This window comes from Calonectris borealis, unplaced genomic scaffold (genome assembly GCF_964195595.1).
Source record: "Calonectris borealis unplaced genomic scaffold, bCalBor7.hap1.2 HAP1_SCAFFOLD_328, whole genome shotgun sequence".
Lineage (NCBI taxonomy): Eukaryota > Metazoa > Chordata > Aves > Procellariiformes > Procellariidae > Calonectris > Calonectris borealis.
The window spans coordinates 1-24476 of NW_027441710.1; the positions used below are offsets into that span (position 1 = coordinate 1).

A 24476-nucleotide genomic window follows, 5' to 3' on the forward strand; every position below is an offset into this window, starting at 1 on the left:
GGGGGGACGCGGGGGGACACGGGGATGCGGAGACACGGGGGGACACGGGGGGACACGGGGACATGGGGACACAGGGACACGGGGGATGCGGGGACACGGGGGGACATGGGGGGACACGGGGGGGACACGGGGGGGACACGGGGATGCGGAGACACGGGGGGACACGGGGGGACATGGGGACACGGGGACAGAGGGACACGGGGGGATGTGGGGGGACACGGGGGATGTGGGGACGCGGGGGGACATGGGGGGATGCGGGGGGATGCGGGGGGACACGGGGATGCGGAGACACGGGGGGACACAGGGGGACACGGGGACACGGGGGAATGTGGGGGGACACGGGGGGATGTGGGGGGACACGGGGGGATGTGGGGACACAGGGACACGGGGGGACACGGGGACACAGGGACACGGGGGGATGTGGGGACGCGGGGGGACATGGGGGGACACGGGGGGACACGGGGGTACACGGGGATGCGGAGACACGGGGGGACACGGGGACACGGGGACACAGGGACACGGGGGGATGAGGGGGGACACGGGGATGTGGGGACACAGGGACATGGGGGGACACGGGGACACGGGGGGACACGGGGGGATGCGGGGGGACATGGGGATGTGGAGACACGGGGGGACACAGGGGGACACAGGGACACGGGGACACAGGGACATGGGGGGATGTGGGGGGACACGGGGGGATGTGGGAGGACATGGGGATGTGGGGACACAAGGACATGGGGACACACGGGGACACGGGGGGATGTGAGGGGACACGGGGACACGGGGGGACACGGGGATGTGGGGACACAGGGACACGGGGGACACGGGGGGATGTGGGGGGACACGGGGGGGACACAGGGGGACACGGGGACATGGGGGGATATGGGGGGATGTGGGGGGACACGGGGACACAGGGACACACGGGGGGATGCGGAGACACGGGGGGACAGGGGGACATGGGGATGTGGGGGGACATGGGGACACAGGGACATGGGGGGATGTGGGGGGACACGGGGATGCAGGGACACGGGGGGACACAGGGACACAGGGGGACATGGGGACACGGGGGGACACAGGGACACAGGGGGACATGGGGACACGGGGGGACACAGGGACACGGGGGGATGTGGGGGGACGCGGGGACACGGGTGGACACCGGGACACAGGAACATGGGGACACGGGGGGACACGGGGGACACAGCGGGGACACAGGGGGGACACAGGGACATGGGGGGACATGGGGACACGGGGGGACACGGGGACACAGGAGAACCCGGGGGGGCGCAGGGGGGCACCCACGGGGGGGGACATGGGTGGCACGGGGGGACGCAGGGTCGGGGGGGCATGGGGGGGGACACCCACGGGGGGGCCTGGGAGTACGGGGGGACACGGGGGTGACCTGACCCCCCCTGACCCCCCCGTGCCCCCGCAGTTCCTGGGGCTGCACACCCACGCCGAGGGGTCCCACGCCCACGCCGAGGGGTCCCACGGCCACGCGGGGGGGGCCGAGCCCCCCTGGCAGCTGCTGGGGGTGCTGGGGGGGCTCTTCGGCGCCTTCCTGCTGGAGGGGGGGCTGGGGGCCCTGCTGCCCCCCGAGGAGGAGGTGGGGGCGGCGGGGGGGGGGCGGGGCGGAGGGGGGGGTGGGGGGTGGGGGGGGGCTGGGGGGCTGGGGGGGGTGGGGTGGAGGGGTGGGGGTGGGGGGCTGGGGGGGTGGAGGGGGGGGTGGGGGGGTGGGGGGGTGGGGGGTGTGGGGGTGGGGGTGAGGGGGGCTGGGAGTGGGATACGGGGGTGGGGGGGTGGCAGGAGGGCGCTGGGGGGTGGGGCAGGGAGTGGGGGGCTGGGCGGGTGGGGGGCGGGGGGGCGGCATGGAGCGATGTGGGGCAGATGTGGGGCAGATGTGGGGCAGATGTGGGGCAGATGTGGGGCAGATGTGGGGCACCGCATACCCACATCCCCCCCCCCCTCCCCCTCCAGGTAAAGGCGGATGACGCCAACCTCGACCAGAGCACGCAGGAGCTGCAGAGCCGGGGTACGACCCCCCCCCCCCCCCAAAAAAACCCCATCCCCAAACCCCATATCCCCCCCGCCCCGCTAAAAGGGGGACCCGACCCAGGTGGGACTCGAACCCACAATCCCCAGCTCCGGAGGCTGATGCCTTATCCATTAGGCCACTGGGCCGCGGCGCGGCTGCCGGCGGGGCCGGGTGGCTGCTGGGGGGCGGCTGCCCCGTGGGTGCCCCCGTGGGTGCCCCGTGGGTGACCCCTGGCGTCTCCCCGTCCCCCCCCCCCCCCAGGCCCACGGGCTCTGTCCTGCGTGGTGACCCTGGCCCACGCCGCGCACAGCCTGACGGACGGGCTGGCGCTGGGCGCCGCCTTCACCGCCTCCTGGCAGAGTGGGGTGGCCACGGGGCTGGCGCTGCTCTGCCACGAGCTGCCCCACGCGTTGGGTGAGGGGGCGTGGGGGGCGCGAGGGGGGATGGGGGAGGCGGTGGGGAGTGCGGGGGGGGGAGTGTGGGGTGCGTGGGGGGGGTGCGTGGGGTGGGGGGGTGGCGGGGGTGTGCGGGTGGGGGGTGCGTGGGGGCGTGGGGGGGGTGTGGGGTGAGTGGGGGGAGTGCGGGGTGCGTGGGGGGGTGTGGGGTGGGGTTGCGTGGGGGGATGGGGGCGTGGGGGGTGCGTGGGGTGTGTGGGGGGGTGGGGGAGTGTGGGGTGCATGGGGGGTTGCGTGGGGGGATGGGGGGCGTGGGGGGGGCGTGGGGTGTGGGGGGGGTGGGGTGAGTGGGGGGAGTGCGGGGTGCATGGGGGGAGTGTGAGGTGCGTGGGGGGGTGTGGGGTTGGGTTGTGTGGGGGGACGGGGGGCGTGGGGGGGGCGTGGGGTGTGTGGGGGGTGGGGGAGTGTGGGGTGCATGGGGGGGTGCGTGGGGGGACGGGGGGCGTGGGGGGTGCGTGGGGTGTGGGGGAGTGGGGGAGTGTGGGGTGCATGGGGGGTGCGTGGGGGGATGGGGGCGTGGGGGGTGCGTGGGGTGGGGGGGGGAGTGGGGGAGTGGGGGGTGCATGGGGGGGTGCGTGGGGGGATGGGGGCGTGGGGGGTGCGTGGGGTGTGTGGGGGAGTGGGGGAGTGGGGGGTGCATGGGGGGGTGCGTGGGGGGACGGGGGGCGTGGGGGGTGCGTGGGGTGTGGGGGGAGTGTGGGAGTGTGGGGTGCATGGGGGGCTGCGTGGGGGGATGGGGTTGCGCAGTGGGTGCTGGGTGCGGGGGTGCGTGGGGTGCGTGGGGGGTGCCCGGGGGGTGCCGGGTGGGTGCGGGGCTGCGGGCGCCGGGGCCCCGGCTGAGGGCGCTGCTCCCCGCAGGGGACCTGGCGGTGCTGGCGCAGGCGGGGGTGGGGGCGCGGCGGGCGCTGGGGCTGGGGCTGGCGGGGGCGCTGCCCGCGCTGCCCGGGCTCTACCTGGGCCTGGCCCTCGGCGCCCCGGGCCCCGCCCGCGCCTGGCTGGGGGCCGCCGCCACCGGGCTGCTGCTGCACCTCGCGCTCTGCCGCATGGTGAGTGGGGCCGCGCGGGCCGCGTGGGTGCTGGCGGGGGCGCCGCGTGGGCCGCGCGGGTGCTGCATGGGTGCCGTGTGGGTGCCGCGTGTGTGCCACGTGTGTGCCGTGTGTGTGCCACGTGGGTGCCGCGTGGGTGCCGCGTGTGTGCCGTGTGTGTGCCACGTGGGTGCCACGTGTGTGCCGCGTGTGTGCCGTGTGTGTGCCACGTGGGTGCCGCGTGGGTGCCGCGTGTGTGCCACGTGTGCCGCGTGTGCCGCGCCAGGTGTGCTGCATCTGCCACGTGTATGCCACATGTGTGCCGCGTGTGTGCCACATGTGCTGTGTGTGCCGCGTGTGCGCCGTGCGTGCCACGTGTGCCGCATGTGTGCCGCATGTGTGCCACATGTGCCATGTGTGCCACGTGTGCCGCGCCAGGTGTGCTGCATCTGCCACGTGTAGGCCACGTGTGCCGCGTGTGCCGCGTGTGTGCCACATGTGCCGCGTGTGTGCCACGTGTGCCGCGTGTGCCGCGTGTGTGCCACATGTGCCGCGTGTGTGCCACGTGTGCCGCGTGTGTGCCGCGTGTGTGCCACATGTGCCGCGTGTGTGCCACGTGTGTGCCACGTGTGTGCCATGTGTGCCACGTGTGTGCCACGTGTGTGCCGCATGTGTGCCATGTGTGCCGCAGGTGTGCCACGTGTGTGCCGTGTGTGTGCCGCGTGTGTGCCACGTGTGCCACATGTGTGCCACGTGTGTGCCGCGTGTGCCGCGTGTGCCATGTGTGCTGCACCAGGTGTGCTGCATCTGCCATGTGTGTGCCACGTGTGCCGCGTGTGTGCCACGTGTGTGCCACATGTGCCATGTGTGCCACATGTGTGCCACGTGTGCCGTGTGTGTGCCACGTGTGTGCCACGTGTGCCACCTGTGCCACGTGTGTGCCGTGCATGCCACGTGTGCCATATGTGCCACGTGTGCCACATGTGTGCCGTGTGTGTGCCACATGTGCCACGTGTGCCACGTGTGCCGCATGTGTGCCACGTGTGCCACATGTGCCACGTGTGCCGCATGTGTGCCACGTGTGCCACATGTGCCACATGTGCCATGTGTGCCGTGTGTGCCGCATGTGTGCCGCATGTGTGCCGCATGTGCGCCACGTGTGCCACGTGTGTGCCGTGCGTGCCACGTGTGCTGTGCGTGCCGTGTGTGCTGTGTGCCACATGTGTGCCGTGTGTGCCACAACACGTGCTCTGTGTGTGCTGCACCGGCTGTGCCATCTGTGCCGTGCCGGGTGTGCCACGTGTGCCGGCTGTGCCGGCTGTGCCGTGTGCCGCGCCACGGTGTGCATGCCGTGCTGTGCCGTGTGTGCCGCACCGCGTGCCATTCCACAGTGTGCACGCTCTGCCGCGTGTGCGCCCCGTGCCGCGTGTGCCGCGTGTGCCGTGTGTGCCGTGTGTGCCATGTGCCATGTGTGCTGTGTGCCGTGTGTGCCGTGTGCCATGTGCCGTGTGCCGTGTGCCGCGTGTGCCGTGTGTGCCATGTGCCATGCGCCGTGTGTGCCATGTGTGCCATGTGCCGTGTGCCATGTGTGCCATGTGTGCCATGTGCCGTGTGCCGTGTGCCGTGTGCCGTGCCGCGCGTGCCGGGGGGCCGCCAGCCCCGCGCCCACCCTGCCCCCTGCCCCGCAGGTGCCGGCCATGCTGGCGGCGCGCGCCCCGCGGCCGTGGCTGCTGCTGGGGCTGCAGAGCTCGGGGCTGCTGGGGGGGTGGGGGCTGCTGCTGCTGCTGGGGCTCGGCGAGGAGAGCGGCTGGCGCTGAGCACCCCCGCACCCCGCGCCCCGCGCCGCCCCCCACCGCCCGGCACCGCCCCGCACCGCCCAGCACCGCCCAGCACCGCCCCCCGCACCGCACCGCACCGCCCGCCATCATCCGGCATCGCCCAGCACCGCCTGGCATCACCTGGCACCACCCTGGCATCGCCCCAGCACCATCCTGGCACCTCCCGGCACCACCCAGCATCACCCAGCACCGCCCTGGCACTGCCCAGCACCATCCCAGCATCACCCAGCACCGCTTGGCAGTGCCCAGCACCATCCAGCACCACCCAGCACCATCCTGGCACTGCCCAGCACCACCCAGCATCACCCAGCACCACCCCGGCATCACCCACCACCGCCCTGGCACTGCCCAGCACCACCCAGCACCGCTCGGCAGTGCCCAGCACCATCCCAGCACCACCCAGCACCGCTCGGCACTGCCCAGCACCACCCAGCATCACCCAGCACCGCCCTGGCACTGCCCAGCACCACCCAGCACCGCTCAGCAGTGCCCAGCACCATCCCAGCATCACCCAGCACCATCCCAGCACCACCCAGCACCACCCCGGCATCACCCAGCACCGCCCTGGCACTGCCCAGCACCACCCAGCATCACCCAGCACCATCCCAGCATCACCCAGCACCACTCAGCCCCGCCTGGCCCCACGCCCCAACACCCCGGCCCCACCCCGGCCCCGCCCCGGCCCCGCCCCGGCCCCCGCCCGGCCCCTCTGTACCGGGGGCTGCGGGAGCAGCCGAAATAAAGGTGGGGAGGTGGTGCCAGAGCCCCGGTTTGGGGGGCTGGGGGGCACTGGGGGGCAGGAGCCCTATAGGGCTATAGGAACCTCGGGGGGTGAAGGAGCCCTATAGGGGTGCAGGTCCCCACGGCGGCTGCGTGTCCAGCTGGAGGGTGCCCCCCCCCCCCCCCCCGACTCCCCCTGCCCTGCCCAGGGTGTGGGGCAGGGGGCTATAGGGCCCCGGGAGCTATAGGGCCCCGGGAGCTATAGGGCCCCGGGAGCTATAGGGTCCGGGGGGCTACAAGGCCCATGGGACAGGCTCAGGGTGCACAGCCCCTATATAGTGGAGGACCCAGCCATAGGGTGTAATCCCTGGAAACGTTTAGGGTCTCTATGGAGCCCAGGGCCCCTATAGGGTGCAGCCCCTATAGGGTGCAGCCCCTGGGTGACATATAGGGCCGCTATAGGGTGCAGGGCTCCTATGGGGTGCAGGGCCCCTATAGGGTGCAGTCCCTGGGTGATGTGTAGGGCTGCTATAGAGTGTATGGATCCTATGGGGTGCACGGCCCCTGTAGGGTGCAGCCCCTGGGTAACATACAGGACCACTATAGGGTGCAAGGCCCCTATGGGGTGCAGCCCTTGGGTAACATACAGGACTACTATAGAATACAGGGCTTCTATAGGGTGCAGGGCTTCTGTGGGTTGCAGCCCCTGGGTAACATATAGGATCGCTGTAGGGTGCAGGGCTCCTATAGGGTGCAGCTCCTGGGTAACATATAGGACCACTATAGGGTGCAGGGCCCCTATAGGGTGCAGCCTGCGGGTGACATACAGGACCACTATAGGGTACAGGATCCCTATAGGGTGCTGCCTGTGGGTGACATATAGGACCCCTATAGGGTGCAGGGTCCCTATAGGGTGCAGCCTGTGGGTGACATATAGGACCCCTATAGGGTGCAGGGCCCCCTATAGGGTGCAGGGCTCCTATAGGGTGCAGCTCCTGGGTAACATATAGGACCACTATAGGGTACAGGGCTCCTATGGGGTGCAGGGCTCCTATAGGGTGCAGCCCCTGGGTGACATATAGGACCCCTATAGGGTGCAGGGCCCCTATAGGGTGCAGCCTGTGAGTGACATATAGGACCCCTATAGGGTGCAGGGCCCCCTATAGGGTGCAGGGCTCCTATAGGGCGCAGCCTCTGCGTAACATATGGGACTGCTATAGGGTGCAGGGCCCCTATAGGGTGCAGCTCCTGGGTGATATATAGGACCACTATAGGGTGCAGGGCCCCTATAGGGTGTAGCCTGTGGGTGACATACAGGACCACTATAGGGTACAGGATCCCTATAGGGTGCAGCCTGTGGGTGACATATAGGACCCCTATAGGATGCAGGGCCCCTATAGGGTGCAGCCTGTGGGTGACATATAGGACCCCTAAAGGGTGCAGGGCCCCCTAAAGGGTGCAGGGCTCCTATAGGGTGCAGCCCCTGGGTAACATACGGGACCGCTATAGGGTGCAGGGCCCCCATGGGGTGCAGCCCCTGGGTAATATATAGGACCCCTATAGGGTGCAGGGCCCCTATAGGGTGCAGCCTGTGGGTGACATATAGGACCCCTATAGGATGCAGGGCCCCTATAGGGTGCAGCCTGTGGGTGACATATAGGACCCCTATAGGGTGCAGGGCCCCCTAAAGGGTGCAGGGCTCCTATAGGGTGCAGCCCCTGGGTAACATACGGGACCGCTATAGGGTGCAAGGCCCCTATGGGGTGCAGCCCTTGGGTAACGTACAGGGCTCCTATGGGGTGCAGGGCTCCTATAGGGTGCAACCCCTGGGTAACATACAGGACCACTATAGGGTGCAAGGCTCCTGTGGGGTGCAGCCCTTGGGTAACGTACAGGACTACTATAGGATATAGGGCTCCTATAGGGTGCAGGGCCTCTGTGGGTTGCAGCCCCTGGGTAACATATAGGATCGCTGTAGGGTGCAGGGCTCCTATAGGATGCAGGGCTCCTATAGAGTGCAGCCCGTGGGTACATACAGGACTACTATAGGGTGCAGGATCCCTATAGGGTGCAGCCCCTGGGTAACATACGGGACCGCTATAGGGTGCAGGGCCCCTATAGGGTGCAGCCCAGGGGCGGTGCAGGGCCCCTATAGGCTCGGCCCCTATAGGAGGGGCAGCCCGAGCCCCCCCCCCCCCCCCCCCAGGGTCCCCGCTGTCCGGGCACCCCCCCCCCGCGGTGGGCGGGGCCGGGGGCGGGGGCGGTGGCGCAGGCGGGAGGGGCGGGGGGCGGTGGCGCGGGGGCCCCGGGTTCGAGCCCCGCCGCGGGCGGGTGGGGGGGGGGAGGGGGCGGGGCGCTGGAGGACCCCGCCCCCTCTCGCTGGTGGCGGCGCAGAGCGGCCCGCGGCGGCGCCGCTCTATCGCGCACTTCCGGTCTCTCGCTGGCGGCCGCCGGTGCCAGGCGGAGCTTCCGGGGCCGCGTGCGGAGCGCGGCGGTGAGGGGGGGGGATGGGCGTGGGGGTGGGGGGGAGATGGGGGGTCCGTGGGGGGTGAGGGGGGCCCGTGGGGGGGAGATGGGGGTTGGGGGGGGCTCTTGGGGGGCTTTTGGGGTCGTGGGGGGGGTGCGTGGGGTTTTAGGAGGGGCCCGTGGGGTGAGATGGGGGCGGGGGGGGGGCTGTGGGGGAGATGAGGGGCCCGTGGGGGCGTGGGGGGGCGTGGGGGGGAGATGGGGGCGGGGGGGGGCTGTGGGGGAGATGAGGGGCCCGTGGGGGGGGTGAGGGGGCCCGTGGGGGGGGAGATGGGGGTTGGGGGGGGGGGGCTGTGGGGTTGTGGGGGGCTCTTGGGGGCGAGATGGGGGGCCCTGGGGGAAGATGAGTGGCGTGGGGGGGCCCGTGGGGTTGTGGGGGGCTTTTGGGGTCGTGGGGGGGGTGCGTGGGGCGTGGGGGGCCCATGGGGTTGTGGGGGGCCCGAGGAGGGGGGAGATGGGGGACCCCTGGGGGGATGGGGAGCCCCGTGGGGGGCTTTTGGGATCGTCGGGGGGGGGGGGGGCATGGGGATTTAGGGGGGGGCCCGTGGGGTGAGATAGGGGGCGTGGGGGGCCCCTGGGGGGGAGATGGGGGACCCCTGGGGGGATGGGGAGCCCCGTGGGGGGATTTTGGGGGTGGGGGGAGATGGGTTTTGGGGGGCGCTGAGCAATCGGGGGGTGCAGAACCTCCGCAAAAGCAGGGACCTCTTGGGGTGCCGGGCCCCCCCCCGCAGGGGGGGGGGGGGCCCGGCACCCCAAGAGATCCCTGCTTTTGCTTCCTAGGTGTTTGATTTTTTTTTTTTTTGGAGTGGGGGGGGGTGGTGGGGTACGTGAGGACCCCCCCAAAACCCAGGAGGGGGGGATGTACGCCGTCTACAAACAAGCCCACCCCCCCACGGGGCTGGAGTTCTCCATGTTCTGCAACTTCTTCTCCAACGCCGAGCGGAACCTGGTGGTGGCCGGCACCTCCCAGCTCTACGTCTATCGCCTCAACCACGACTGCGAGGTTAAAAAAACCCCCCCCCCCAAAACCTGGGGACCCCCCCCAAAAAAAATTGGGGGGGTTTCCTATATCGGGGGGCTGACGTTTCTCCCCCTTTTCCCTCGCAGACGGCTGCTAAAGGAGACCGGAACACGGGTAGGTGACCCCCCGCCAGTTTTTTTAGGGGGTGACCCCCCCCCCCCAAGACTTTTTGGGGGCCCCCCAAAGCTTTTTTGGAGCCCCCCAAGGCTTTTTTGAGGGTGACGCCCCCCTCCAGGGTTTTTTGGGGGTGTCCCGCCCCTGATTTTAGGGTTTGGGGGGGGGTCCCTGTGCCCCCCAGGAGATGAGGTGGGGGGTGGGAGATCTTGGTTTGGGGACTGAGCCCCCCCAGGAGATGAGCCCGGGGGGGCAGGGACGGGCAGGGACGGGCAGGGAGGAGGGATGGGCAGGGACGGGCAGGGAGGAGGAACGGGCAGGGATGAGGGACGGGCAGGGATGTGCAGGGATGAGGGACAGGCAGGGACGGGCAGGGACGAGGGACGGGCAGGGATGGGCAGGGACGGGCAGGGATGAGGGACGGGCAGGGATGGGCAGGGAGGGGCAGGGACAAGGGATGGGCAGGGACGAGGGATGGGCAGGGACGGGCAGGGACAGGCAGGGACGAGGGACGGGCAGGGACGGGCAGGGAGGAGGAACGGGCAGGGAGGAGGGATGGGCAGGGATGGGCAGGGAGGAGGAACAGGCAGGGACGAGGGACGGGCAGGGACGGGCAGGGACGAGGGATGGGCAGGGACAGGCAGGGACGAGGGACGGGCAGGGATGGGCAGGGACGAGGGATGGGCAGGGACGAGGGACGGGCAGGGACGGGCAGGGATGGGCAGGGATGGGCAGGGAGGAGGAACGGGCAGGAACGAGGGATGGGCAGGGATGGGCAGGGACGGGCAGGAAGGAGGAATGGGCAGGGACGAGGGACGGGCAGGGACGGGCAGGGATGGGCAGGGATGGGCAGGGAGGAGGAATGGGCAGGAACGAGGGATGGGCAGGGATGGGCAGGGACGGGCAGGGATGGGCAGGGAGGAGGAACGGGCAGGGACGAGGGACAGGCAGGGACGGGCAGGAAGGAGGAATGGGCAGGGACAAGGGATGGGCAGGGACGGGCAGGGAGGAGGAATGGGCAGGGACAAGGGACGGGCAGGGATGGGCAGGGAGGAGGAATGGGCAGGGACAAGGGATGGGCAGGGACGGGCAGGGACGAGGGACGGGCAGGGAGGAGGGACGGGCAGGGACAAGGGATGGGCAGGGACGGGCAGGGACGAGGGACGGGCAGGGAGGAGGGACGGGCAGGGACGGGCAGGGAGTTCCCACTCCACGGGGTCGATGTTGGAGGGTGCCAGCGAGCTGGGGTTGGGGGGGTCAAGGGAGAGCGACGACCCCCCCTCCCCCCCCCCCGAGGGTCTCCGGGTGGGGCTGGGCAGCCCCGCCCCGCCCTGCCCCGCCCTGCCCCACCCTGCCCCGCCCGCAGAAGGCAAAGGGCACAAGGAGAAGCTGGAGCTGGTGGCCTCCTTCGCCTTCTTCGGCAACGTCATGTCCATGGCCAGCGTGCAGCTGGCGGGGGCCAAGCGGGACGCCCTCCTCCTCAGCTTCAAGGACGCCAAGGTGGGCGGGGGGACCCCAAAAACCCCCCCCGAGGGAGGGTTGGCTTTTGGGGGGGGCTCCCACCCATCACCCCCCGCCTCCCCTTGCAGCTCTCGGTGGTGGAGTACGACCCCGGCACCCACGACCTGAAGACGCTCTCCCTCCACTACTTCGAAGAGCCGGAGCTGAGGGTGGGCCCCGAGACCGGGAGAGGGATTCTGGGGGGTTCCTCTCCCGTGGAAGGGTGTGGGGGGGGTGGGGGGTGTCCCCCTAAAAATCTCTTCTTCCCCGCGTCGGCGGCAGGACGGCTTCGTGCAGAACGTCCACATCCCCCGGGTGCGGGTGGACCCCGACGGGCGCTGCGCCGTCATGTTGATCTACGGCACCCGCCTGGTGGTCCTGCCCTTCCGCCGCGACACCCTGACCGACGAGCACGAGGGGCTGGTGGGAGAGGGGTGAGCCCCCCGCCTCGCTGAGACACCCCCACCCATGGGTGCTGGGGAGGGGTCTCCTGAGCCGTTTCCCCCCCCGGCAGGCAGAAGTCCAGCTTCTTGCCCAGCTACATCATCGACGTGCGGGAGCTGGACGAGAAGCTCCTCAACATCATCGACATGCAGTTCCTCTACGGCTACTACGAGCCCACCCTCCTCATCCTCTTCGAACCCAACCAGACCTGGCCGGGGTGAGGTTCCGCCCGGTCGCGGTTGGCGGCGGCGGCGGCGGCGGGGGCCGTGACGCGGTGTCTCCCCCCCCTTCCCCGCGCAGGCGCGTGGCGGTGCGCCAGGACACCTGCAGCATCGTGGCCATCTCCCTCAACATCATGCAGAAGGTCCACCCCGTCATCTGGTCCCTCAGCAACCTCCCCTTCGACTGCACCCAGGCGCTGCCCGTCCCCAAGCCCATCGGTGAGCGCCGGCGCGGCGGCGGCGGCGGCGGGGCGGTGACGGTGACGTGGGCGGTGACGGGGTTCTCTCGGTCTCTCTGGTGGCAGGGGGGGTGGTGATCTTCGCCGTCAACTCGCTGCTGTACCTCAACCAGAGCGTCCCGCCCTACGGGGTGGCCCTCAACAGCCTCACCAACGGCACCACCGTCTTCCCCCTGCGTAAGGGCCGCCATCGGCGTCCTCCTCCTCGGCCTTGTCCTCCTCGGCCTTGTCCTCCTCGTCCTTGTCCTCCTCGTCCTTGTCCTCCTCGTCCTTGTCCTCCTCGTCCCCGTCCTCCTCGTCCCCGTCCTCCTCGTCCTTGTCCTCCTCGTCCTTGTCCTCGTCCTCCTCGTCTTTGTCCTCGTCCTCCTCCTCGTCCTCCTCCTCGTCCTCCTCCTCGTCCTCCTCCTCGTCCTCCTCGTCCTCGTCCTTGTCCTCCTCGTCCTTGTCCTCCTCGTCCTTGTCCTCCTCGTCCTTGTTCTCCTCGTTCTCCTCATCCTTGTTCTCCTTCTCCTCCTCGTCCTTGTTCTCCTCCTCCTCCTTGTCCTCGTCCTCCTCGTCCTTGTCCTCATCCTCCTCGTCCTCCTCCTCCTTCTCCTTCTCCTGCTCCTTGTCCTCCTCGTCCTCCTCCTCCTCGTCCTCCTTCTCCTCGTTCTCCTCCTCTTCATTCTTCTCATTCTCCTCCTTGTTGTTCTCCTCATCCTCCTCCTTCTCATCCTCTTTGTCCTCCTCATCCCCCTTCCCCTCGTCCTCCTTGTCCTGCTCCTCATCCTGCTTCTCGTGCTCCTCATCCTCCTCTTTCTCGTTCTTCTGCTGCTCGTCCTCCTTTTCCTCCTCATTCTCTTCATCCTCGTTCTCCTCCTCGTACTCTTCCTCCTCATCCTCCTCCTTTTCATCCTTGTCGTCCTCGTCGTTCTCCTCCTCTTCATCCTCATCCTCCTCCTCTTCACGCTCCTTGTTCTCCTCCTTGTTCTCTTTCTGCTTCTCATCCTCTTTCTTCTCATCCTCTTCGTCCTCATTCTCTTCCTCCTCCTCCTCCCCCTCCTCTTCGTTGCCCTTGTCCTGCTCCTGCTCATCCTGCTTCTCGTGCTGCTCATCTTTCGTCTCTTTCTTGTTGTCTTCCTGCTCGTTCTCCTCTTGATCTTCATCCTCTTCATCCTCATCCTCTTCATCCTCATCCTCTTCATCCTCATCCTCTTCATCCTCATCCTCTTCATCCTCATCCTCTTTCTTATCCTTTTGTTTTTCATCCTCATTCTCTTTCTGATTGTCGTTCTCCTTATTCTCCTTCTTCTCATCGTCATCGTCATCGTTGTCCTCGTCCTCATCGTTGTCCTCGTCCTCATCGTTGTCCTCCTCCTATCCTTGTCCTCCTCCTCGTCGTTGTCCTCTTCCTCGTCCTTGTCCTCCTCCTATCCTCGTCCTCCTCCTCGTCCTTGTCCTCCTCCTCGTGCTCCTCCTTATCCTTGTTCTCCTCCTCGTCCTTGTGCTTCTTCTTGTTGTCGTCCGTCTTGTTGTCCTTCTTATTCTTTTTTTCTCATCACCCTTCTTTTCTTCCTCATTCTCTTTCTCTTCATCCTCCTCATCCTCAAACCCCTCGTCCTTGTTCGTCTTCTTCTCTTTTCCTCCTCTTTTTCCTTGTCCTGCTCATTCTCCTCCTCGTTTTCCTTCTTGTTCTCCTCTTCGTTCTCCTCCTCCTCCTCCTCCTCCTCCTCCTCCTCCTCCTCCTCCTCCTCCTCCCCCTCCTGCCCCCCCCGGTTCGGGGCTGTGGGGGCTCTCACCGCCCTCTCCCCCAGGCGTGCAGGACGGGGTGAAGGTGACGCTGGACTGCGCCCAGGCCACCTTCATCTCCTACGACAAGATGGTCATCTCGCTGAAAGGAGGGGAGATGTAAGCCTGGGGGGGCCCTGGGGGGGCCTGGGGGGGCCCTGGGGGGGCCGCGGGTGCCAGCGTCCCCACCGTGTCCCCTCTGTCCCCAGCTACGTCCTGACGCTGATCACGGACGGGATGCGCAGCGTCCGCTCCTTCCACTTCGACAAGGCGGCCGCCAGCGTCCTCACCACCTGCGTGAGCCCCGGGGCCGTGGGGACCCCCCCCCACCCCACCCCGCGCCTTGGAGGGGTCCCCCCCGTCACCCCCGCCTCCCCCCGCAGATGGTGACGCTGGAGCCGGGGTACCTGTTCCTGGGGTCGCGCCTGGGGAACTCCCTGCTGCTCAAATACACCGAGAAGCTGCAGGAGGCCCCGGCCGGCGGGGGCAGGGAGGCGGCCGACAGGCAGGTGAGGCCACGGGGGGGCCCGCCCCCACCCCGGGGACCCCACCCCCGCGTCCCAAAAGGACCCCAAAAGCCAGGGCCCCCCACCCCCACCCAGGTCCCCCAACCCCCATCCCATGTCCCCGACCCCCACCCTGAGTCCTGAGTCCCCCCCACCCCCACCCCGGGGTCCCAAAAGGACCCCAAAAGCCAGGGTCCCCCACCCCCACCCGGGTCCCCCAACCCCCATCCCAGGACTTTGACCCCCGTCCCATGTCCCCCACCCCCACCCCCGGGTCCCAAAAGGACCCCAAAAGCCAGGGCCCCCCACCCCCACCCAGGTCCCCCAACCCCCATCCCAGGACCTTGATCCCCGTCCCATGTCCCCTACCCCCACCCCGGGTCCCCACCACCCCCACCCTGGGATCCCAAAACCCAGGACCCCAAAAGCCAGGGCCCCCCACCCCCACCCAGGTCCCCCAACCCCCATCCCAGGACCCCGACCCCCATCCCAGGACCTTGACCCCCGTCCCATGTCCCCCACCCCGGGTCCCCCCCACTCCCACCCTGGGACCCCAAAACCCAGGACCCCAAAAGCCAGGGCCCCCAACCCCCACCCTGGGTCCCCCCACCCCCACCGGGGTTCCCCAACCCCCATCCCAGGACCCCAACCCCCACCCTGAGTCCCCCCCCACCCCGGGACCCCAAAACCCAGGACCCCAAAACCCAGGTCCCCCCAACCCCCATCCCAGGTCCCTCAACCCCCACCCTGGGTCCCTCAACCCCCACCCCGGGACCCCAAACCCCCATCCCAGGTCCCCGGGACCCCGAAACCCAGGGCCCCCCACCCCCATCCCAGGTTCCCCTGACCCCCACCCCGGGCCCCCCAACCCCCACTGTGGATCCCCCCCTGGGCCCCCCAACCCCCAGCCTGGGTCCCCCGACCCCCACCCCGGGTCCCCCAACCCCCACCCCAGGTCCCCCGACCCCCACCCCGGGTCCTCGACCCCCACCCCATGTCCCCCGACCCCCACCCCGGGACCCCCGACCCCCACCCCATGTCCCCCGACCCCCACCCCGGGACCCCCGACCCCCACCCCATGTCCCCCGACCCCCACCCCGGGACCCCCGACCCCCACCCCATGTCCCCCGACCCCCACCCCGGGTCCTCGACCTCCACCCCAGGACCCCCGACCCCCACCCCATGTCCCCCGACCCCCACCCTGGGACCCCCAACCCCCACTGTGGATCCCCCCCGGGTCCCCCGACCCCCACCCCGGGTCCCCCGACCCCCACCCCATGTCCCCCGACCCCCACCCCGGGTCCTCGACCCCCTCCCCATGTCCCCCGACCCCCACCCCGGGACCCCCGACCCCCACCCCGGGTCCTCGACCCCCACCCCAGGACCCCCGACCCCATCACGGGTCCTCGACCCCCTCCCCCTGTCCCCCGACCCCCACCCCGGGTCCTCGACCCCCTCCCCCTGTCCCCCAACACCCACCCCAGGTCCCCTGACCCCCACTGTGGATTCCCCCGCGGGTCCCCCGACCCCCACCCCATGTCCCCCGACCCCCACCCCGGGACCCCCAACCCCCACTGTGGATCCCCCCCGGGTCCCCCGACCCCCACCCCATGTCCCCCGACCCCCACCCCGGGACCCCCGACCCCCACCCCATGTCCCCCGACCCCCACCCTGGGACCCCCAACCCCCACTGTGGATCCCCCCCGGGTCCCCCGACCCCCACCCCGGGTCCTCGACCCCCTCCCCATGTCCCCCGACCCCCACCCCGGGACCCCCGACCCCCACCCCGGGTCCTCGACCCCCACCCCAGGACCCCCGACCCCATCGCGGGTCCTCGACCCCCTCCCCATGTCCCCCAACACCCACCCCAGGTCCCCTGACCCCCACTGTGGATTCCCCCGCGGGTCCCCCGACCCCCACCCCATGTCCTCCGACCCCTACCCCGGGTCCTCGACCCCCACCCCGGGACCCCCAACCCCCACTGTGGATCCCCCCCGGGTCCCCCGACCCCCACCCCGGGACCCCCGACCCCCACCCCATGTCCCCCGACCCCCTCCCCATGTCCCCCGACCCCCACCCCGGGTCCTCGACCCCCACTGTGGATCCCCCCCCGGGTCCCCCAACCCCCACCCCGGGTCCTCGACCCCCTCCCCGGGACCCCCGACCCCCTCCCCATGTCCCCCGACCCCCACCCCGGGTCCTCGACCCCCACCCCGGGACCCCCGACCCCCACCCCATGTCCCCCGACCCCCACCCTGGGACCCCCGACCCCCACCCTGGGACCCCCAACCCCCACTGTGGATCCCCCCCGGGTCCTCGACCCCCACCCCGGGACCCCCGACCCCCACCCCGGGTCCCCCAACCCCCTCCCCATGTCCCCCAACCCCCACCCCGGGACCCCCGACCCCACCCCGGGTCCCCCCCAGGAGGAGCCCCCCGTGAAGAAGAAGCGGTCGGAGCCCTCGGGGCCCTGGGCAGGTGGGTGCCAGCGCCGGGGCGTCGCGGGGACGCGGGGGCCCGGCGTCACCCGGGGGGGGACGCGGTGATGGTGGGGGGCGACGGGGGGTGACGCGGTGACGGGAGGGGTGATGCAGTGGCAGGGAGGGTGATGTGACAACACGGTGACAGGCGGGGAGGTGACGCGGTGACGGGGGGGACGCAGGGGGCTGACACGGTGACGGGGTGACGCGGTGACAGCGGGGGGTGACGCAGCGACAGGGGCTGATGTGATGGTGGCGGGGGTGGCACGGTGACGGGGGGACGATGCGGTGACAGATGGGGGTGACGTGGCGATGGTGGGGGATGATGCGGTGACGGGGGTGACGCGGTGATGGGGGAGGTGTCGGGGGGGTGACGCGGTGACAGGGGGTGACAGGGTGACAGGGGGTGATGCAGTGATGGGGGAGGTGGCAGGGGGTGACACGGTGACCGACGGGGTGACAGGGTGATGGGGGAGGTGACAGGGGGTGATGCGGTGACAGGGGGTGACGGGGTGATGGGGGAGGTGACGGGGTGATGCGGTGACAGGGGGTGGGTGACGCGGTGACGGGGTGATGGGGGAGGTGACAGGGGGTGACGCGGTGACAGGGGAGGTGGCAGGGGGGTGACACGGTGATGGGGTGACATGGTGACAGGGGGTGATGGGGTGACATGGTGACAGGGGATGATGGGGTGACATGGTGACAGTGGGTGATGGGGTGACGGGGTGACGCGGTGATGGGGTGACGCGGTGACGGGGGAGGTGGCAGGGGGGTGATGTGGTGACAGGGGAGGTGGCAGGGGGGGTGACGGGGTGACATGGTGACGGGGTGACACGGTGACAGGGGATGATGGGGTGACACGGTGACAGTGGGTGACGCGGTGACGGGGTGACGCGGTGACAGGGTGACACAGTGACGGGGGAGGTGGCAGGGGGGTGACGGGGTGACACAGTGACAGGGGATGATGGGGTGACGGGGTGACGCAGTGATGGGGTGACGTGGTGACGGGGGAGGTGGCAGGGGGGTGACGTGGTGACGGGGGATGATGGGGTGACACGGTGACGGGCTGACACGGTGACAGGGGATGATGGGGTGACACGGTGACAGTGGGTGATGGGGTGACGGGGTGACGCAGTGATGGGGTGACGCGGTGACAGGGGAGGTGGCAGGGGGGTGACACGGTGACGGGGTGACACGGTGACAGGGGATGATGGGGTGACACGGTGACAGTGGGTGACGCGGTGACGGGGTGACGCGGTGACGGGGGAGGTGGCAGGGGGGTGACGCGGTGACAGGGGGTGACGCGGTGGCGGGGTGACGCGGTCTCCCCGTGCAGGAGGGAAGTCGGCGCCGCAGGACGAGGTGGACGAGATCGAGGTGTACGGCAGCGAGGCGCAGTCGGGCACCCAGCTCGCCACCTACTCCTTCGAGGTACCCGGGGGGGGGCGGGGGACCCCCTGGGGGGCTGGGGGCCCCCCGTGTCCCCTCCCCGTGTCCCCTCCCCGTGTCACCCCCCAGCCCCGCCTCCCTTCGGCCCCTCCAGGTCTGCGACAGCATCCTCAACATCGGGCCCTGCGCCAACGCCGCCATGGGCGAGCCGGCCTTCCTCTCCGAGGAGGTGAGCGCGGGCAAGGACGGCAGCCCCTGCCCTGCCTGCCCCTGCCTGCCCCTGCCTGCAGCCCCCTGTCCCCTGCCCACCCCTGCCCGCCCCTGCCTGCAGCCCTTGCCCCTGCCTGCAGCCCCCTGTGCCCTGCCCGCCCCTGCCTGCAGCCCCTGACCCTGCCTGCCTCTGCCCATCCTGCCTGCCCCTGCCTGCCCCTGCCCCTGCCCGCCCCTGCCTGCAGCCCCCGACCCTGCGTGCCCCTGCCTATCCTGCCTGCCTCTGCCTGCAGCCCCCACCACTGCCTGCCCCTGCATGCCCCTGCCCACCCCTGCCTGCAGCCCCCTGTGCCCTGCCCACCCCTGCCCGCCCCTGCCTGCAGCCCTTGCCCCTGCCCGCCCCTGCCTGCCCCTGCCTGCAGCCCCCGTGCCCTGCCTGCCCCTGCCTGCTCCTGCCTGCAGCCCCCGTGCCCTGCCTGCCCCTGCCTGCTCCTGCCTGCAGCCCCCTGTGCCCTGCCTGCCCCTGCCTGCAGCCCCTATGCCCTGCCTGCCCCTGCCCACCCCTGCCTGCAGCCCCCTGTGCCCTGCCCACCCCTGCCTGCAGCCCCCTGTGCCCTGCCCGCCCCTGCCTGCAGCCCCCTGCCCATCCTGCCTGCCCCTGCCCATCCTGCCTGCCCTTGCCTACCCCTGCCCCTGCCCGCCCCTGCCTGCAGCCCCTGACCCTGCGTGCCCCTGCCCATCCTGCCTGCCTCTGCCTGCAGCCCCCACCACTGCCTGCCCCTGCATGCCCCTGCCCACCCCTGCCTGCAGCCCCCTGTGCCCTGCCCGCCCCTGCCTGCAGCCCCTGACCCTGCCTGCCTCTGCCCATCCTGCCTGCCCCTGCCCACCCCTGCCCGCCCCTGCCTGCAGCCCCCTGTGCCTTGCCTGCCCCTGCCCGCTCCTGCCTGCAGCCCCTATGCCCTGCCTGCAGCCCCCTGTGCCCTGCCTGCTCCTGCCTGCAGCCCCTATGCCCTGCCTGCTCCTGCCTGCAGCCCCTGTGCCCTGCCTGCCCCTGCCTGCAGCCCCCCGTGCCCTGCCTGCCCCTGCCCACTCCTGCCTGCAGCCCCCCGGGTGCCAGCGGCCGTTTCTCCTCCTCCCAGTTCCAGAGCAGCCCGGAGCCGGACCTGGAGATCGTCCTCTGCTCCGGCTACGGCAAGAACGGGGCCCTCTCCGTCCTGCAGGTCCGGCCGCGCCGCCGGGGCCCCCCCGTGCCCCCCCACCCCCCCCGCACCCCCTCTTCCCCCCCCGCCCCCCCGCACCGTGCCAAGGCCTGTCCCGGTGGGGAGCGTGGCCGGCAGGTCAGATACCGGTGCCAGAGCAGAGCCTGGGCAGAACCAGGGCTGTCCCCGGAGCGCCGGGCGCTGCCTGTACCCCCCCAGCCACAGCCCCCCGGGGCCGCCCCACGGCGGGTGGGGGGCCGCCCCACGGCGGGTGGGGGTCTGCTGGTGAGGGTCTGCCCCATGGCGGGTGGGGGGCCGCCCCACGGCGGGTGGGGGGCTGCAGGTGCAGGTCTGCCCCATGGCAGGTGCGGGTCTGCCCCACGGCAGGTGTGGGTCTGCCCCACGGCGGGTGGGGGGCCGCCCCACAGCGGGTGGGGGGCTGCCCCATGGCGGGTGGGGGGCTGCCCCACGGTGGGTGAGGGTCTGCTGGTGGGGGTCTGCCCCATGGTGGGTGAGGTTCTGCCCCATGGCGGGTGGGGGTCTGCCCCACAGCGGGTGCGGAGCTGCCCCACGGCGGGTGTGGGTCTGCTGGTGCGGAGCTGCCCCACGGTGGGTGTGGAGCTGCCCCACGGTGGGTGAGGGTCTGCCCCACAGCGGGTGGGGGTCTGCTGGTGGGGGTCTGCCCCACGGCGGGTGAGGTTCTGCCCCACGGTGGGTGTGGGGCCGCCCCACGGCGGGTGGGGGTCTGCCCCACGGTGAGTGAGGGTCTGCCCCACGGCGGGTGTGGGGCCGCCCCACAGCGCCCGCCCGCCCTCACCCCTGCCCCCTCCCGGCGCAGAAGAGCATCCGGCCGCAGGTGGTGACCACCTTCGAGCTGCCGGGCTGCTACGACATGTGGACCGTCATCGCGCCCCAGAAGAAGGAGGAGGTCGCTGTCCCCACCCCCCCCACCCCCCAACCCTGGGGGACGTCCCCACCCCCTTCCCGGCGCGGCGACGCTCACCGGCGGCTTCTCCTTCCAGCCGGATGAAACCGCGGCGGGGGAAAACGCCGAGAAGGAACCGGCTGCCCCCGACCCCGCCGAGGAGGACGGGAAGAGGCACGGCTTCCTCATCCTCAGCCGCGAGGACTCCACCATGGTGCGGCGGCGGTGAGGGCGGGGGGGGCGATCCTGGCGCCGCGGTGCCGCGGCGGCGGGTGCCGGGTCCCATCTCCGGGTGTCGTTTCCCGCCCCCCATTCCCAGATCCTGCAGACGGGGCAGGAGATCATGGAGCTGGACACCAGCGGCTTCGCCACCCAGGGTCCCACCGTCTTCGCCGGCAACATCGGCGAGAACCGTTACATCGTCCAGGTGTCGCCGCTGGGCATCCGGCTGCTGGAGGGAGGTGGGTGCCGGCGGAGAGGGGCACCCTTGGGTGCTACGGGGGAGGATCTTTCCCCTCCTGATCCCGCCTTTTCCTGGTCGCAGTCAACCAGCTCCACTTCATCCCGGTGGATTTGGGCTCGCCCATCGTGCACTGCGCCGTCGCCGACCCCTTCGTGGTGATCCTGAGCGCCGAGGGGCAGGTCACCATGTTCGTCCTCAAGAGCGACACCTACGGGGGCCGCACCCACCGCCTCACCCTCCAGAAACCCCAACTGCACCACGTGAGCCCCCAAAACCAGGGGTGAGGGGGGGGTTGGGGGTGTCACGGCGCGGCCGGCGGCGCCGCGGCAGCTCGGTGTCCCCGCCGCGTCCCCAGCAATCCAAGGTGATCGCGCTCTGCCTCTACCGCGACGTCAGCGGGATGTTCACCACCGAGAGCCGGGCGGCCGGCGCCCGCGACGAGCTCGCCCTCCGCACCCACTCGGAGGCCGAGACCCTCATCCAGGACATCAGGTGGGGGGGGGCGGGGCTGTCACCCACCCCCACCCCGAGGTGGGGGGGGGGGGGCGGCGGTGACGCTCGGCGTTTCCCTGCCGGGCGGGCGCAGCGAGACGGTGGACGACGAGGAGGAGATGCTCTACGGGGATTCGGGGGCTCTCTTCAGCCCGGTGAAGGAGGAACCGCGCCGCAGCAGCCTCCCTGCCTCCGATCGGGATCCCCACCAGTATAAACCAGAACCCACCCATTGGTGCGTACTGGTACGGGAAAACGGCGCCATGGAGGTGAGATCCCGGGGCGGGGGGGGGGGGGGAGCGGGGAGGGGTGAGGGGACCCCGCGGGAGGGCGGGGGGGGGCGGTGGTGGTGCCCGCCTGCCGCCTCTGGCTGTACGCGCCGTGCCGTGCCGTACCGTGCCGTGCCATGCTGCACTGTGCCGTGCCACACCGTGCCACGCTGTGCCGTGCTGTGCCACACTGTGCCGTGCCACACTGTGCCATACTGTGCCACACTGTGCCATGCCGTGCCAAGCCACACAGTGCCGTGCCGTGCCACACAGTGCCGTGCTGTGCCACAGCATACTGTACTGTGCTGTGCCGTGCCACACCGAGCCGTGCCACACCTTGCCATGCCACACCATGCTGTGCTGTGCCGTGCCACACCGTGCCACACTGTGCTGTGCTGTGGTGTGCTGTGCCACGCCGTGCTGTGCCACACTGTGCCGTGCCACACCGTGCCACACTGTGCTGTGCTGTGCCATGCTGTGCTGTGCCACACCGTGCCACACTGTGCCACACTGTGCCACGCCGTGCCATGCCGTGCCATGCTGTGCCATGCTGTGCTGAGCCACACTGTGCTCTGCCGTGCCACACAGTGCCGTGCTGTGCCACAGCATGCTGTGCTGTGCTGTGCTGTGCTGTGCCACACCGTGCCACACTGTGCCATGCCGTGCCGAGCCACACTGTGCTGTGCCGTGCCACACAGTGCCGTGCTGTGCCACAGCATGCTGTGCTGTGCTGTGCCGTGCCACACCTTGTCGTGCCACACCATGCTGTGCTGTGCCGTGCCACACCGTGCCACACTGTGCTGTGCTGTGCTACAGCATGCTGTGCTGTGCCGTGCCACGCCGTGCTGTGCCACACTGTGCCACACTGTGCTGTGCTGTGCTGTGCCACGCCGTGCTGTGCCACACTGTGCCGTGCCACACTGTGCCACGCTGTGCCGTGCCACACTGTGCCATGCCACACTGTGCCATGCCATGCTGTGCCACACTGTGCCACGCCGTGCCGAGCCACGCCGCGCCGTGCCGTGCCGCAGATCTACCAGCTGCCGGAGTGGCGCCTGGTGTTCCTGGTGAAGAACTTCCCGGTGGGGCAGCGGGTGCTGGTCGACAGCTCCTTCGGGCAGGCGCCCGCCCCGGGCGAGGGCCGGCGGGAGGAGGCGACGCGGCAGGGGGAGCTGCCGCTGGTCCGGGAGGTGCTGCTGGTGGCCCTGGGCAACCGCCAGAGCCGGCCCTACCTGCTGGTGAGGGGCTGGGGGGGCGGGGGGGGCTGGCCAGGGGGGCTGGGGGGGCTGGGGAATGCCGGGGGGCTGGGGGGACTGGGGGGGCTGGCCAGGGGGACTGGGGGTGCTGGGAGGACTGGGGGGGCGGGGGGGCTGGCCGGGGGGACTGGGGGGGCTGGGGAATGCCGGGGGGCTGGGGGGACTGGGGAATGCTGGGGGGGCTGCCCAGGGGGACTGGGGGTGCTGGGAGGACTGGGGGGGCTGGGGGGGCTGGCTGGGGGGACTGGGGGGGCTGGGGAATGCCAGGGGGACTGGGGGGGCTGGGGAATGCCAGGGGGACTGGGGAATGCTGGGGGGGCTGGGGGGACTGGCCAGGGGGACTGGCCAGGGGGACTGGGGGGACTGGGGGGGCTGGCCGGGGGGACTGGGGGTGCCGGGGGGGCTGGGGGGGCTGGCTGGGGGGACTGGGGAATGCCAGGGGGGTGCTGAGGGGACTGGGGAATGCTGGGGGCGCTGGGGGGACTGGCCGGGGGGACTGGGGGTGCTGGGAGGACTGGGGAATGCTGGGGGCGCTGGGGGGACTGGGGAATGCCGGGGGGGTGCTGGGGATACTGGGGGTACTGGGGATGTTGGAGAACACTGGGAAACGTGGGGGATGCCGGGGGATGGGGGGTGCTGGGGATGCTGGGAGACGTGGGGGTGCTGGAGGGATGGCGGGGGGCCGGGGGGGCCGGTGGCGGTGGGGATGCCGGGAGATGCCGGGAGATGCGGGGGGTGGGGGGTGCGGGTGCTGCCGGGGGTGGGGGGTGGGGGGTGCCGGGGTGGGGGGTGCCGGGGTGGGGGGTGCCGGGGTGCGGTGCCGGGGTGCGGCGCCGGGGTGGGGGTGCGGTGCCGGGGTGGGCGTGCCGGGGTGCGGCGCCGGGGTGGGGGGTGCCGGGGTGCGGCGCCGGGGCGCGGCGCTGACGGGGGTGCGGTGCCGGGGTGGGGGCGCGGCGCTGATGGGGGTGCGGTGCCGGGGTGCGGTGCCGGGGTGGGGGTGCCGGGGTGCGGTGCCGGGGTGCGGTGCCGGGGTGGGGGGTGCCGGGGTGCGGTGCCGGGGTGCGGCGCCGGGGCGCGGCGCTGACGGGGGTGCGCAGGTGCACGTGGAGCAGGAGCTGCTCCTCTACGAAGCCTTCGCCCACGACTCCCAGCTGGGCCAGAGCAACCTCAAGGTCCGCTTCAAGAAGGTGAGGGGGGGGCAGGGCGGGGGGGGGGGGCTCTGTCGCGGCCCCGGCACCGCCGCGGCACAGCCCCCCCCCCCCCACGGCCCTGCCCCCCCCCCCCAGGTCCCCCACAACATCAATTTTCGGGAGAAGAAGCCCAAACCCTCCAAGAAGAAGCCGGAGAGCGCGGGGGGGGGCGAGGAGCCGGGGGGGCCCCGCGGC

General features: G+C 71.0%; 2 protein-coding genes and 1 non-coding gene across 3 annotated transcripts; 2 read left to right on the forward strand and 1 right to left on the reverse strand.

The window, feature by feature from the left end:
- Positions 1-1974: 1974 nt before the first annotated feature.
- LOC142077608 (zinc transporter ZIP4-like) lies at positions 1975-5329 on the forward strand (the record flags this gene model as incomplete). Its single annotated transcript, XM_075139538.1, has 4 exons — positions 1975-2029; positions 2294-2446; positions 3346-3533; positions 5201-5329. Coding segments are annotated over 4 exons (525 nt in total), but the record flags the coding sequence as incomplete, so codon positions are not given.
- Positions 2106-2178, reverse strand: TRNAR-CCG (transfer RNA arginine (anticodon CCG)). Its single transcript has one exon. It is a non-coding gene; the product is annotated as a tRNA-Arg (tRNA).
- Positions 5330-9383: 4054 nt separating the features above from the next.
- On the forward strand, positions 9384-24467 carry LOC142077607 (cleavage and polyadenylation specificity factor subunit 1-like; the record flags this gene model as incomplete). The annotated part of the gene is made up of 24 exons (XM_075139537.1): positions 9384-9599; positions 9704-9731; positions 11098-11231; positions 11321-11401; positions 11514-11665; positions 11746-11892; positions 11976-12115; positions 12202-12312; positions 13929-14022; positions 14112-14199; positions 14286-14411; positions 16835-16886; positions 18225-18319; positions 18432-18506; positions 19627-19707; positions 20525-20614; positions 20709-20825; positions 20931-21072; positions 21156-21334; positions 21430-21566; positions 21661-21835; positions 22867-23073; positions 24189-24278; positions 24378-24467. Coding segments are annotated over exons 1-24 (2775 nt in total), but the record flags the coding sequence as incomplete, so codon positions are not given.
- Positions 24468-24476: the final 9 nt, after the last annotated feature.